The sequence below is a fragment of the Passer montanus genome, unplaced genomic scaffold, assembly GCF_014805655.1.
Source record: "Passer montanus isolate IOZ18808 unplaced genomic scaffold, ASM1480565v1 scaffold37, whole genome shotgun sequence".
In the NCBI taxonomy this organism is placed as follows: Eukaryota; Metazoa; Chordata; class Aves; order Passeriformes; family Passeridae; genus Passer; species Passer montanus.
In genome coordinates, this window is record NW_024368485.1 from 670,035 (window position 1) to 686,093 (window position 16,059).

The window sequence follows — 16,059 nt, forward strand, 5'->3', positions numbered from 1 at the left end:
ACCATTACTTACTTGAATTGTGTCTGGGGGGGGCGGTTGTTTTGATTTTTCTTTCAGAGATTATCCGTGTTGGTGACAACAAGAAGGTTCATCAGATCGAGCTCATCCCGAGCGAGCAGCTCATTGCCGTAATCTCAGGACGGAACCGCCACGTGCGGCTCTTCCCCATGGCCGCCCTGGATGGAAGGGAGACTGACTTCTACAAGCTGGCAGAGACCAAGGGCTGCCAGGCCATCGTTTCTGGACACGTGCGCCACGGAGCCCTCACCTGCCTGTGTGTGGCCATGAAAAGGCAGGTGCTCTGTTACGAACTAAATCAGAGCAAGACACGCCACAAAAAGATCAAGGAGATCCAGGTGCAGGGGAACGTCCAGTGGATGTCCATCTTCAGCGACCGCCTCTGTGTAGGCTACCAGTCAGGTTTCCTAAAATACCCCCTCCACGGAGAGGGCAGCCCGTACAGCCTGCTCCATCCGGACGACCACACGCTCTCGTTTATCTCACAGCAGCCAACTGATGCCATCTGTGCAGTCGAGATCTCAAATAAAGAATACCTGCTGTGTTTTAGCAGCGTCGGGGTTTACGTCGACTGCCAGGGCCGAAGATCCAGGCAGCAAGAGTTGATGTGGCCTGCAACTCCATCTTCTTGCTGTGAGTTGTGCTCTGTGTGTGTGTGAAGTGATGGTATCCTTGTGTTGGTATCCATGGGAGGTGGAGTTCACAACTAATTACCTGACAGGTTAATGAATGCTGTCAGCCCCTGTCACCATTTTTAATCTAGTCAGAGGGTTTAATCCTCATTTATGCTAGTTTCAGCAACTCTGGCACTGACCTATGCTTGCTGGAACACAAAGAGGAATCATGAGTCATGATTTCTAACTCTCAAACAGCCAAAAGCTTCAGGTTCAACAGAGGCTAATGGGAGCTTTATGTATTTGCTACCACCAATGCTGGACTGTTGTTATTTAAAGTCTTGGAATGTGATTGTACCTTGGTTCCAACTTTCTTCATGCTGAGAGTCATTAGGATCTGGTAGTTTGACTTGCTTTTTTCTAATGGTATTTGTTCCTACTTGCTAGTCTATTTTGTCTTTTCTTTCTTTATTTGTTCCTTCTCTCTTCCTCAGCAGGTTTTGTCAACAGCCTTGTTTTTCATCTCCTCTCTCCCTTTCAAAAAGTCACTAAGTTTCCCTCCTGTCTCTCTCTCCTCTTCCAAAATACAATGCATAGGAGGCAATATAAAAAATATCTTTCATAACCTTAAGGAAAAGTACTGTAATTTTTCAAGATTTTCATTTCCACCAAGGTCTGTTAAACATTTATTTCAAAGCTGGGGCTTTATCTCTATGACAGTTTCAAAGGGAAAAAACCAAACCTGAATGTCTTCATCATCATCTTCTTTTTAAGGTCTTTCTGAATGCAGATAAAGATTAGCCAAATCTGCACTTAGAGTACTAAAGAAGCCTAGTTCTGTGTTCATTTTTAGAATAGTCTGACTTCTTACCTCACTGTGGCAGCAGTCCAGTCACACTGTAAAGGGGAGAGCAGTATTTCACCTTGTTTGAGTGAAGGCCCTTCTGAGTATGGAGGGAGCAACATTTACAGGGTGTTTGCCACTTCTGGATTTCAAGCAATCTTATACAATTGATTATTACAGTGTACTCAGACAATGAATGAATCAGGACAGAAGGTTATGTGATAGATTGAAAAATGTGTGGTTTTCTCACATAGTTCATCTATACTTGCCATTGTTATTTGTGACAGTTTTTCGATTGCCCAAAATGAAGTGATTTGATGATGATTTCCAACTCAGAATGGAGGTGTATTTTATAGCAAAAGCTGTTACATTTCAGCACAACTTGGATGCTGTTGTTAGTCTTGGCAGACTGTGGCAGTCTTGTTGCCGACATGGAAATAGTGAATTCTCCTTTAGAAGTGGTCCCAGTGAAACAAATTTCATCCTGGGGAAATGTGCCAGATAAGTAGCAGCAGCCTTCTCCTTACAATCCAGAAAATGAGAAGAGAGAATTAAAGTTAAGGAAACATGATTTTTATGACTGTGTCATGGTGCTTAGTTCCAAGTGATGCTCATTTAGTGCATAGTCCAAAGGCTCAGAGCTCAGTTCATTCAACTGGCAGTTATTAAATAGAGCAGAGTATTTTCCTACCACATAATTTACAATATGTGAGCCCTTATTAAAAAGGGGGCTTTTAGGAGAAAAAAACCTTTGCAATACATCAGTATTTGGCGGAGTAAACCATGTCTTACAATTCAGAAAGTAGTTAGGTTTTCAGCAAACTTAAAAGTCACGGAGGTTGTAAGTTTTTGGTTGGTGCTGGTTTGTCTTTAGAATAAATGTCTTGGTAATTTTTGAGTTCAAGCACATTCTTCAAAGCTTGGTGTTGGATTGTGGAGCACTGGTTTTGTTTTCTTAAATAAATATGGTTAAACTGTAAGAAATTGTCTCTTTCGGCCATGTTCAAAAGCAGATGACACAATGCCTCATCGTTCCCTCCCAGGTTACAATGCACCATACCTCTCTGTGTACAGTGAAAATGCAATTGATGTCTTCGACGTGAACTCCATGGAGTGGATTCAAACTATTCCTCTCAAAAAGGTAACTGCCCATTTCAGTGTGGGCCAAGGAATGTGTCCAGAACCAATACTGCTCATTAAAACTGCTTGTGGGAACATAATTGAATTAAAAGAGCTACTGCAAAGAAACTCAAGCATTTTTGTTGAAAATAGAAGAATGTGTTTTTCATGTGGTTGCACTGGTTTAGATGAATAGTCAATCTGGAGCATATGGCTATGTTAGAGATACTGTTGTAATAATGAGAGGAATTAATTGGCACTAATTACATATGGCTTCATTGGGACTGATTGTGATTATTACCAGAGGATGGTGGATGTTAAGATAATTACACATGCCTTCAAAAATCCATCTCCTGCTGCTCTGGAACATGTGGTAGACAGACAGGGTTAGAACATTTTGTTTCAAGCAGTGGAAACACCAAAAACAGGATGATGTCAGTTTGGATCGCTTATCAAAAGGAAGATGTTTCTGAAAACTGACACTTCCTTGGTATTTAGAAGGTGTTTGCTCAGCTGTATTTGGAAAGAAAAGAGACAAGTCAGTTTTTTTCCGTGTGGTTTAGACTGACTTCAGCTTTGTATCAGGGTCAATGCAATTCCTTTACTGGCATTCCAGTGACACAGAGCTGCAGGACATTGCCCCTGTGGTCTTGTGTTGGTCATTCAGTCTCTGCATATCAATTTCCCACGTGCCAGATGCACACCAGGATATTCAGGCAGTGCTGTGAGGATACATAATGCAAAGATCAAGGTGCTCAGCTATTAACCATCTTGAAGAGAAACCAATCTGAACTTTTATGGGGAAGTTCTTTCTGGTGTCCAATCTTTGAGTTATTAAGCAGTTGGAGCATTCTTTCCCCCCTACACAGTAGAATGTGATTTAATACTTTGATTAATGTTTGGCTCAAGACTTCCTTTTTAATGGACGAAGCTACTTTCAGCAAACAGAATTACTACACTTAGGAGTCTCAAAAATAGCCATTTATTATGAAGAGTCTATTTCTAACACATTTTACAGAGTGTGGAATGCCTCTTTCACTTTTATGTTGGAAATCACAAATACCAGTAGGTTTTAGCAGTCTGTGTGTGCTCTTATCAAGCTGCAGAGCATTATTTTGACATGGTACTAACACAAAGTAAAAGCTTAGCTTATTGCTTTGTACATCTAATGGAAAAATTGAGTTGATATATGAAGCAGGCTTCTAACACAACTATTAATTTAAATGCTGGGAGGAATGGTATTAAGCCTGTGTCTTGAAGTGGAATTTTAGACAACCCTCTCTGTACTCATTCTCAAAAAAATAAGAGTTTAAAATAATTTTGAACTCTTCTTTGTGGCTTTAATGACTTGAAATTGTTACTCTTGGGAGTGTTACAAGGACTGTTTCCTTGTTTCAGGTACGACCCTTGAATACAGAAGGATCACTAAACCTTTTAGGCCTGGAGACAGTCAGATTAATATATTTCAAAAACAAAATGGCAGGTAAGTAAAGGGAAGCCAATTTTCATCATTCACATTTTTGTTTAGAAAGAGCGTTTGTCTGCATCTGTGCATTGCATAGAGGAATCTCTTAAACATCTGTGTGCTTGTTAACTTGGGAAAAAGCCAAAGCTTATGGATTCCACAGTGATTGCAGTGCTGTCTCTTCTCTGAACTTTTTTTGCCTTATGAATATTCAGTGAAGACTTGAATGAAGATTGGAACTAGAAACTAGAATGAGTGGATGCTCCCTCCTAATGTGGGATCACCTGCCAGAACACTGCCTAAAAAAGTCTGCACAATTAAAAACTTCAGCAGTCATTTTGGCAGCACCCGATTAAAATCAATACTATATTTAACCTTTAATACTATATTTAACAAATGCTTCCCAAGCATTTTAAAGTAGTATAGTGTATTCCTAACTTATTATGACTGTGTGCCACAACTTTAGCTTCAAAAATCTATTTTTGTTATGGGTCTTTCTGACTTTTTTTTTTACTTTCAAGAGCCCATTTCATTTGCTCCTGAAGAATTTCCTTAAACTTCTGTTTAACCTCTTAGGTGGAGGGGGGACATGCTCTGTTTCAACAACCAAAAGCTATAAATTTTTGTTAACAACTTTCTGAAAACAGTGGAAATAACCACTCTAGAAGAATGTACTGCTGTTGGCACTGTCTCTGTGCGTATTTCAATTGCCAGCAAATTAGTATAAAAGGAATGGCAGTGGTAGAGAGGAGAATTATGCTGGAATATGTCTAGAGAATTTTCAAGTCTAATAAAGACTGAACATTAGAGTTGATCTTAAGGAAAGAAGAGATTTGAGTTCTATACAAAACTGTTTTGTCAGTGAGCAGTGAGATTATTAAGTGTCACTTTAGTCTCCCTATATAGAAACAAGATGGAACAGTTGCAACATTCATTCAAAGTCACACAGTTGTTGTGTGACTATCATTGTTTTCCTTTTTATGTTTTCAATAAAGATCCCTTGGCCAGATGTACACACATGGAAAAAAATCTTCCCTTTTCCTACAGTTGCATCAAAATACATTGATGTTCAAACATGTCAAAAGCAGTGTTCTCTTTGGAGCAGGGAATGAATGAAAGAGAATCTTGCATTCAGTTTCCAGACCGTTGGCAGAACAAAACTGTTCTGGTGATTTTCAGTGGGAATTTTGAGACAAGACTCAGATTCCCTTCCTGCCCACCTAAATGTTTATTTCAAATAATGTATCAGTGGTGTTTTGAGAACACAGGTGTGGCAGCTCGTGTGTGAAGAAGGTTTAAGTGTGTTGCTGCATAACAGAGTAGAGAGTGGCCAAGGGAACCCGTAAACCAATGAACACTTGTTCAGCTTTGATGGGGAAGGGGTGGTGTCCAGCACTAGCAGAGCAGAGGTAGAGCGTTGAAACTCAAATCCCATTAATGGCTGCATCTCCACCTTTGTGCTGTTTCAGAGGGGGACGAGCTGGTGGTGCCTGAGACGTCCGACAACAGCCGGAAGCAGATGGTGCGGAACATCAACAACAAGCGGCGCTACTCCTTCCGCGTGCCCGAGGAGGAGAGGATGCAGCAGAGGAGGTCTGTATTCCACCTGTACTTGTCCTCTGTCCATGCCTGTGGGCCCTGATGGACACTGGCTGATGCCAAGGTCGTGCTTCACTGTGTGGCTTTCTGGAGTGGCCATTCAGGTGTTGCTGTCTCTTCTCTACCCTGTTAATGCTCAGTGTTTAACTTGTGTCAGCACAGTTTGGGTATGGATTGCTGGATGCACAATTAGTTCAGATGAATTGTGTGAAACAGCTGTAATTTGGAATGCATGCCTCCACATACTGTATGCAGGTGCATAGGTGTGCACATACACTGTGTATATATAAAGTTCTCCAATAAACACTTTGCAAAAGGAGATTACTTTGCTAACTATGCATATGGATCAATTACTCTCAGACTCTGGTTCTGCCTTTTTTTCTGAAGGTGATTTTCCTCTCAGCAGTATTCCAGGACACCTCTTTCTTTGGTTTATAGATTTAACTACATGAAGTTTCTATAAACTCACAAAACTCACCTCTTTAGGGAACATAGGACTGCAGGGTGTATTTCTGATGGGAGTGTTTAGCAGGTTACAAATACTTTCCTAAATGGCAACAAAAACAGGTCTGCACTACTGGCAGTGTTTGCAGAGGATGTTATTGACCATTTGCTGTCACTCACTAGAAGTGACCTGCTACTGTGCTAAGCCACACTCCAAGAGCTGAGTATTTCACTTGTCAAATTCCCAGCATCTTGCACCATTGTTTCTTTCTTTTTGGCTCTAAGGAAAGTAACAACTGTATGCAGTGGAGATAAAATTCCATTTCTTGTTCTTGCCTTTTCTGAGTTGATTGACATTTGGTCTCTTTAAAATGTTTATTTATTCTGAGTTCTGAAATGCGTCCTTGCCATTTTGAAGAGCTTTTAATTCTGACCACAGACTGAGAAAGGTACTGCAGTGTTATTTTAATTCTATTTTCATATTTTATACTTCATTTTCATCTCCACTTTGTAATATATCACAATGAAGTTTGGCTTTTACTCATCTTACAGAACCTTTTATCAGCTCATTCTGTGAATGTTAGTAACTACTGGGCATGGGCTGTTAAGCTGCAAACAGCATTCTTTTATCCTGGCCCCTTGCCCTCTCTTCAAGCTGGAACCTTCTCCACACCAGTACTGACAGCAGGGATTTATCACTGTTAACATGGTTAAATAGTGTCACGGACTCATGGAATTGTTTAGGTTGGAAAAACATGGTTAATTCCCATTTGAAAATAGCTGGTAATCAAAGCTGTATGTGTTTTATAAATGCCCACCCTCACCTCAAAGGAAATACCTAAACAAAGTATCTTCTCTTCCAGGGAGATGCTACGTGATCCAGAAATGAGAAATAAGTTAATTTCTAACCCAACTAATTTTAACCACATAGCACATATGGGTCCAGGAGATGGCATACAGATTCTCAAAGACCTCCCAATGGTAAGTACAAAAGGACATGTGAGAGTGACTGACTGCTGCAGAGGATGCAAATAAGTGAGAGAAAAACAAGTGCAATTTTAAGGTGTAATCAGTGACATATTTCCTATCAGGAACAGTGTAACGAGGGGAATGGAGCTAAAAATGCTCTGCTGTATGTAATAAAATTTAAGCAAGGAGCATGATCAGCATTGAGCAGAGAACGAGGAGTGCCTAATGCCTCTGGAGTTTTAAGACAGGTTGGCCTCACAGTGTTGATGATAACTTTTATGACCCATATGAAGGTGCAAAATTGCCATGATTTGAGCCTGTGCTCTTTGTGGTTATGGAAAGAGAAATTCCCTTCTTGGTGAGCTGTAGTTCAATTCCTTTTTTCTCCTCCCATCTCTAGCACCAACTTAGCCTATTTCTTCACAGCCTGTTTTCCTGTAGCAATTCAATAATGTGTACTGCTCAAATTCCTTCCCATGCCAAGTGCTAGCTTTCCTGTTCTCTCCAAATTGTCTCAGTGAAACAGAACTTCTTGCATAAAATTGAACCTTTTAAGTTGAAAAATGGAAAAAGAAAACTTACAATAGCACATGTTCATTTCCATAAAACCTGATGTGGGAAATGATCACTTGGAAGTTACTGAAATCTGTGGTGAGCTAAAGACTAATTAATGCTTTGCTCATAAGGAAGTACCATACTGCTTGCTTCAAGCTACCTTGAGCATCTTTTGTGTGTTTGTGTTCTTTATTGTTCTCTTAAGCACATCCACAATGACACAGATGTGATTCAGAAGATGCTAATTAGCACTGTAAGAAAGATGAGATGTTGTGATAAAAACAGATGAAATTTGTTCCAGTAACATTCATTAGCACAGAACTGCTGTCTAAAATTATCATTGTTACTACTTGGAGATTGTGCAGAAAGCAGGAAGTAGGTGCTGAAATTGGGATATTCTGATACTGAAAAGTGCAAAGGAAACAAAAATAAGACTGGAAAATAAAGCTCAACATGCAGTTGCATGCATTCAGGAGCCTAATCTCTGGTCTTTGGATACTCATTTTACCTCACTTTTGAAGGAAATGGTACTTTTATGTTGCACTTGACTGTAAAGTCTGCACTTTGATTTATTTTAAAACTCATATTAGACACATTCTGAGAAGCCTCTCAATAACAAATATATTTGGTGTAATGAGAAAAAAACAGTACTGTATTGTGTGTATTTTTATAAATGATAATTTTCATAAATGAACACATAATGAAGGCACTGTTTCTAAAAAACACATGACAAATCCAAGAGATGTTGGCAGGTATGTTTCTCTTACCTGCATACAAGGTTGCATGTGTCTAATGTTAGACAGAGAATGATCATTTGCTTCAGGGCAGGATGTAGATCAGAGCCTTTCTTCATTTCTGCATTTCTGGTAAGTTCTTTAAAATATTTGTGGCTCTTCTCAAGCAGAGAAAATAATCTGTTACCTCTATAGGTAGAGCAGAAGTCATCCTGTGTCACACCATCAGTAACTGAAAGTTTGTGGCACTCAAAAGCTGCAAGGACTCTTAATCAAGTCCCACATCTGACAAATGTAAAACAAAGAATGATTCTATCTATAGAAGGGGATTTTTTACATAATTTCTTCAACATTATCATCTCTCAATGGCTTTCAGCTTTGGACCCATTCTAATTGCACTTGCCTTGTATTAGCTCACAGGTCCTGTTTCAGGTTAGGACTGGTACTGTGCTATTACCAATCAATGTGATGCTTTGAAAAAATTCATGAGTCTCTTCCCACACTTAAAAGTGATGAGAAGATTTAGAAAATGTGTACAATGTACAGTTGATTCCTGCACTAGTTCCACTGCTGCAGCTTCTTTTTAAAAGTTGTTATTATTAAAACCTCCTTTTGGGAAGTAAGTATCAGTCTTAATGCTGGGAGATGTTGCTGCAAGACAAAGCAAATGTGTTGTGTATTTTTCCATCAGTTCCTTGCAATGTCATGTTGTATTTGTGTTCTTAATTGATACAGAATTGCATCAAGCACGGGACTTGAAAGTGTGTGAATTTGAAAATGTAACTTGAAATTAGGAAATAAATGTTCTGTCAAGAGCAACTTCAGTTCAGGCAGCTTTTTCTTTTCCAACAGCTTCCTGTAAGGTATTTTCCTGGACTGAGTTTCCATTTAATCCATTCCAGACTAAGAACTTTGTTTCTCAGGCACAAGAATATAAGAAAAGGAGTTGTGTGGGCATTTGAGGTTATGTGTAGAGGCTAATGTTTTACTGGAAAAAAATTTAGAAGCAGAAGAGGGCATGGAAACAAAGGATGTTTCCTGGAGAATCAGTACACAAGGTAAAGAATAATCATCCAGCCCTGTGTGCAGTTCATCTGTATGGTGGTTCCTTTTCCAGGACATGGAATTATTTCACCAGTTTCATACCTTATTCCCAAAAGGTGAAAAACTGGGGGGTTTCTGTGCTGCTAAGTGTGTGTCCTGATTTTGCAACTGGAACATCTCCTTTGTATTTTTTAATAGATTAGTGCGGTTCAGAAGAGAAAGTATTTATTTTTAACAAACTTTGGGAAAGATTGCAGCACTTTACTTTGGGAATGCCTGTTCTTGTTTGTGGAAGTGAATGGTAAACACATTTTTGGGGCTGAGGCTGGGGGTAGCAAGCAGTGCAAGGCTAATAGTCTTCTTAAATTCTCTTCCTGCAGCTATTTTAGGTGGTACAGCTTCTTTTTTTATGGGGTACTGGCATGCAGAAAGTGCATGAAAAAGTGGAGTGGGACTTTTCATTTGCAGTTTCTTCTGGTTTATTTGAGCACCTTCAGATTTGGCTGGATCTACCAATAGAAATTTTTCACCCAGCATTGAGCTTTCACAGAAGTCAATATAGTGCTGTATGGGCAAAAGGGTCCTTAGGTATAAATAGGTTTTAATAGAGAATAGGTATTTTAATCTCTGTGTTGAATGAGATTGTCACAAGCTAAATAGCTGGCTCAGCCCAGCTTTTATATATCACAAATGGGTGAACTTTATAAAGGAAATGACTGTTTTATGTATATGTGTGTATTTATATTTATTCATTAATATACACACATTCACTTCATAGATGCAATGTGAATCAGAAAAAAATGAACCACTTCAGCCCCACTGTCTTTTTTAGGGAAAAAACCAAGAACTGAGAGAAGCAGAGTTAGGATTGGGAGTGATGGCCCTTGATGGGTGGCTGGGCTGTGTCTGTGGGCAGCAGGGGATCTGCACTTGTGCTGCTCCAAGCCTGGCCTGCTGGGTGCAGAGCCTGCTTGCTCTCTGCTCACCACTGTTTTAATGATGTCTTTTAAAAGACCAGCTGTAGAGAGTTTAATTTGTGTTGTAACTGGAATAAAGGGAGAGTTTAAACCTTCTGCACTATTTGATGTGTTGAATCAGGTGCCTGTTTGTGTACAACATATCTACCTGTTTGTTTGCCCTTGCTGGTGCAGCCACATGAGGGAGAAAGATGCTTTCTCTGAGTGTTATTTTCCAGTGTTTTCCAGTTTTCTTGGTATGCACCAGACACTCTGATGTGTTTGTGGAAGTTGCAGTCTATTGGCCTAGTCCCACATTGCTCTTTCCATGAACAGACACCCTTGACTTCAGTAGAGCCCTGGTGTTTGGGCAGAACCATGCCCAAGGCTCAGAGAGAGATCAGATTTAGGGGGTTTCAGGCAACTGTGAATTTGCATCATTCTTTTCTTCATGGTGAGCACTCATGGTCTGGCTTTGGCACGCAAATTTGTGGGCTGCAACACACCAGAAAGCAGAAGCTGTTGTTTCCTATTAGCAGAGCAGTAATCACTACATATTTGTGTTTTATTGCTGTGGATCTGGGTCGTTGTCTTGTTTTGTACAATTTGGAATCGTTCCTGTTAGTGTATCCCCAAACTTATTTGTTTACATGTTTTTCTTCCCTAGCAGCCTGTCACCAATTAACCTGGCCGTACAGTCTGGCCTCCCTTCTGCCCTCTTGTCCCTTGAAGCCACTTTATCGTGGATGCTCCTTTGTAGTGAAGATCTGAAATCTGGAACTGCACTTACTGCAGCACAGACCACCTCTCTGTGTACATCAGATGTACAGGATTGATTTTGCTTTCATATTCTGCATGCCTAAGTATTTTTATATACAAAAGCTGGTCTTGACTGCCATTATATTTGAACATTATGCTTCAGTTTGACCTCATTAAACATGAGCCATTCTACTTCCATTCTAGATGATGTGTGAAGCTTTGCTTGTTTCAATTGAGAAACTTTTAGAGTAAATGAATACTTATCTATATTTGGTATTCTTTAAAGAAAATGGGAACCCCATGCATGCATCTAATGGTGGAGTCTATGGAGGAAGTTCCATGGAGTTTCATTTTTAAAATGTTGCCATATCGTGGCTTTCTCACATTCATGAATGCTGGCTAAATATTTTCATGATCTGCAGCTGGCCTACCCTCTGCTTTTTAGCTTGTGGTTTTAGACACTGCCATATCTCCCTTATTGGCTTTTAGGAATGTAGCTGGCTTTGCTACCAGTTCTCTGCAGAGAACTCAGCAAAGTCTGCTGTCCTGGACCATTTTGGAATGGTGGCTTCTTGTACTGACATTTAGATGCTGCTAAAGTTACTAAGAACAATTTAATGTATATTATGTCTTATATGCCATAATGTGGTAATTGATGTTTTGGTTAACAGGCAAAGCCTCATAATAACCGTGTGTTTAAAAAAAAAAAAGGTTGGATTTTACCAGCTGAAATGAAGAGAACAGTAACAATAATGTTTGATATAATATGTATTGGGATGTGACTTAATGTTCTTCCAGACTTTAATACGTTCCACATACAAAAAGTAGTGCCTTAGGTTTAGTGGAGGGGTAAGCTATATTTTTACCATATTTTATATTTTAAGTCCTAACATTTCTAATGTTACTCAGAAATACCTGTTTTAAGGAGATTAAATCAGTTGTACGAGGGGAAGAGGAACTTAGAAAGGAGAAAAGGTGTTCTGATTTGCTGGTGTCCATAGGAAACCAGCCCACTGCAGGCTGACTGAGCATGTACAGATGGCACAGGGAGGGAAACCGAGCCTTGAAAATCTCTTCCATTAAATCTGGATTTAGATGACTTTAAATTATGTGTCAGCACATTCCATAGAGATGAATTAGGAGCCATTCCTGTTTAATTTGCAGGGTTATTTCTCCCCTCTCCTTCTTTATGTCACACTTTGGGAGCACACTGCTCAGCTGACCTATTACAAACACTGGAATTTCCCGGTGCTTTCACACCTTAGGAAGGGCCTTGTCCTCTGCAGGGATGGCAGTGCTGGTTCCCCTTGGCACTGTTGGGATGGAGCCAGTGTGGAGCAGGACAGTAAAAACAGGGCAACCCCAACTCTGGGAATGATTGGCATCCGACTCCATTGATTCAGAAAGCTGAACAATTGCTTTATTAAACTACATTACATTATACTATACTATATTAAAGAGATACTATACTAAAGAAAACTCGTGACTGTCTCCAGACAGGCAGGACACAGCTTTGAGCCAATTGGCCAAGAAATTAAAACAATCCCCAGCAGAATCCAATTGACAAATCACTTCAGGTAAACAATCTTCCTAACACATTCCACATGTGCAAAAACAACAGGAGCAGCAAGTAGAGATAAGAATTGTTTTTCTCTTCTTCTCTCTGTGCTTCTCCAGGAAAAATCCTGTGAGAGAGAATTATGTCTCTCTGTGTTCAGAGAATGTGAATGCCACAGAGCAGGGCATGGGCCTTGGTCACCTGTCAGCAGAGAGACTTGTCCCAGTGGTCTGACACTAACCCCTTCACCTTCCCACACAGCCTGTGTCCCCACCCTGTCGAAACACTGTTCCTCCCACTGTTGGAAATACTCTGTGTTTGTTGTACGGGTGATGGTTTTAATGGAATCACTAAAATGCATGAATAACAGAAGGAATTCTCTTAACGATCTCTAACTGCTGTGTATGCTCATCTTTTCTTCTCCCCACACCACCTCACCTGTGTTCACCTTCCTTTGTTTGTGTTATGTCTATTTTAGATTGTAAGCTCCTCAAGGCAGGGAACTGATGCTTCTCAACTGTCTGTAAAGCACCTTTTACAACTGTGGTGCTCTTTGAAATATCAAAAAATAATAAATATTAGAATCGATTCCCAATGAGTTAAAAGTTTTATTTGTTTCTAATGTTTTAGCCAACAGCAAGGGCAGCAGGCCCATCAGACCCTGTGTCAGGAAGGTGCCCAGAGGAGTGGGGGTGGCAGTGTCAGCCCCTGTGTGCTGACAGCCAGCAGGGTTTGCTGTCTGCTGTCCCTGCTCCGTGTTTCACTGCTCTTGTGGAACTGCTGGTGCGGTGTAACCTGTACAACCATCCTTCATTGCTTTCTCTCTCTGTTGTCTTTGATAGCAGCGTTCCCCTTATCAATTCCCTCATCATCACTCCCGTCTGATCTCCTCTCCGAGCAACTTTGAGCACATCTACCACATGACTGTTAATTCAGCTGAAAAATTCCTCTCTTACGATTCCATAAACCCTGCATTTTCCCCGCCTCCACGCTCTGTCCTCGGTACTCCAGACTTTGTCACTCTGAGGGTATGAATGGCTGAGTCAGGTGTTCACTCTACTAACACTGTGTGGTTTTCCTTTTGCCTGGCTATTAACGTGGGAGAAAACCCCTTGTAAGCTGTTCCTTCACCCCTCCGTTTCCTTTTGTCCCAGACAATTTACTTTCTGCTATCAGCTGGGGTCTTCCCACAGCTCTGACAAGAAACAGACACTTCATGGCCTCAGAAAAAAATTAAGAGTTTGGGGCTGAACCTTTTGCTATGAGAATAAAATTTTTAATCACCAGGAAGGATGTGGGAATTTTGAATGATAAGTTCTCTGTTGCACAGTGTTCATCCTCCAGCAGTCAGAGTGCTGTGTACCAGGTTGAATTAGGAAGAGGTTCTGGATCTGTCTGTGTTGGATCAAGCTTTCAGGCTGTTTGTTTATGATGAATTCATGTGGAATGTGAGAACTTGTGCACTGTACTGGACACAGGTGGAAAGAGACAGACACAACTAGTGCCTCAAGCAGTTTCTAGGTTAAAGTAAATAAGTTAAATTAGAACATGTAGAAACAGGATAAAAATTAAAGATGATGACAACTTGCTGATGTAGATCCTCTTAACCCTGGTAGTTTCAGGAAGAGGCTGAGGTAGGATGCTGTTGTGTGGACATCCTTCCAGTTGCAATGTAGATTGGAAGGATGGAAGTGGTCTTCCCTTTTTTTCTTGCATTGTGCATCCAAGTCTGCCTACCTGGGGTTTGCTGTGTCCTGTAGAAATACAAACCAAAGTGAAGCAGGCACACAGGTACCTGCAGTGCATCACAGCTGTGTACCATGCTGGGACCTGCAGCTCTGCCTGGGACAGATAAATCAGGAATAACCTGTAGGTAGATGTGTGTGATGTTGTTTACTCAGGATTTGTGTGGGTCCAGGCCATGCCCATTGCTGCCATGGGAACATTGCTCTTGGTTTCTGGCAAACCTTCACTGCCAGCCTGCTTCGAGTGCCTCTGGGCTGCTGTGCTGGAGCCCTGTCACTGGGAAGGTTTTGGAAACATACCTGCATCCAACACTGGACTGAATGTAAAAATGCAGGAAAAAAATAAATCTTCTCCTTATGGCTCCAAAACCAATTTGCACAGCTGAGCTTTGACTGGTTGCCTGCATGGTCATGTGTCACTGCTGTGAGTCCCAGCTGTCACAGCCATTAATACACGAGAGGAATGCTCTGTTGAAATGCAAAAAAAAAAAAAAAAAAAAAAACTATTAAGTAGAATGGAAAGCTGTTTGTCTCCTAGAGGGTCATTATTGGGTCACTGAAGCTGTATTTCAGGTCTGGTTGTAACAGGGTTATTTTAATCCAACTGTGCTATAAAATTGTCTGTGTTTAACATGCAGTGATGTATCACCGGACTGTGACCCTCCCTCTACCTTCCCTTTCTCATGTGAGTAGTCTCCCTGGGATCAGTAAGGAATGACCCCTGGTGCTTCAGACAATAACTCAGTTTTTTCTTTAGGAGCATCCTACATCCTAATGTTGCAGCCTCCTAGCATAAACTGGAGGGAAAAAATGTGAAGTGGGCAACCTGGAGTGTCAAAATCCTGCCTTGTTAGCTCCTTAGAGCCCTAGAGGTTTAGTTTCATGTGAGGAAAAGTGTTTGTCTGCTTTGTGGCTTGAGGGTAGAGGTGCTGGAAGCTGTATGGAAAGCCAGGCTGTGAGTTTGGTTTCATGTCTGTTCATCCTCCTTGGTGTTTGGAGATGTTAGTGTAGGAAGGGTGCTGTGGTCCCAGGTAGGATCGGATATTGGAACCAGGACAGTGTGGAATCCATAGGGGAGTTGAAAAAGGACTTGTTAAAGTAGGGTCTGTCATATTATTTCATGGAAGAGTTGAAAGCTGAGTTTTATAGTGTGATGAACAGAGCACTACTTTAAAGCAAAAACAAACCCCAAAACAAGACCAAGCAGCACAATGGACAGGGGAACAGAAGCAGCTGCTGTGGGTGCTGCACCGGTCCAGTCAGATCCTGTCCCTCATCCCAGTGCTGGAGAAGGTGCCCAGAGAGCTGGAGCAGAGGCTCTGTAACACTGGCAGTGATTGCACCCACAGCTCCACTCTCCAGCTGGAATGGGATGCTCCCAACTGATCTGGGCCTCCCTCCCTGTTCCACAGTGATTCACTTTGCCCAGCAGCCGCTTCTCTGCTGCTGCTTTTGCCCCCACTCCTTTCATCTTTCTCCATTTGGTCCAACAGTGGGGATGAATTTTCCTGCTAGGATTTGAATTGTTACTCGAAATGAGGGGTTTTTGTCTCTCTAAAGCAAGCTCAGGTTTCCTTTTGTTTCCTGTGTTTTTAACCTGCTGCGTTGTGCTGCTTTATAACTACCGCTAATAACC

At 41.0% G+C, this 16,059-nt stretch overlaps 1 protein-coding gene across 10 annotated transcripts in view; it reads left to right on the forward strand.

Annotated features, from left to right (window-relative positions):
- Positions 1-16,059, forward strand: part of CDC42BPA (CDC42 binding protein kinase alpha) — a 182,675-nt gene that overhangs the window by 157,263 nt on the left and 9,353 nt on the right. For 5 of the 10 annotated variants that reach the window (XM_039717040.1, XM_039717031.1, XM_039717034.1 and 2 more), the window contains 6 exons: positions 58-651; positions 2,520-2,617; positions 3,994-4,078; positions 5,530-5,653; positions 6,967-7,084; positions 13,521-13,706. In XM_039717040.1, the coding sequence (XP_039572974.1) occupies positions 58-651; positions 2,520-2,617; positions 3,994-4,078; positions 5,530-5,653; positions 6,967-7,084; positions 13,521-13,706 (1,205 nt within the window). Of the gene's footprint in view, positions 1-57; positions 652-2,519; positions 2,618-3,993; positions 4,079-5,529; positions 5,654-6,966; positions 7,085-11,028; positions 11,169-13,520; positions 13,707-16,059 lie in introns of those variants that run through there. The other 5 variants (XM_039717041.1, XM_039717035.1, XM_039717036.1 and 2 more) reach the window with 3 other exon arrangements.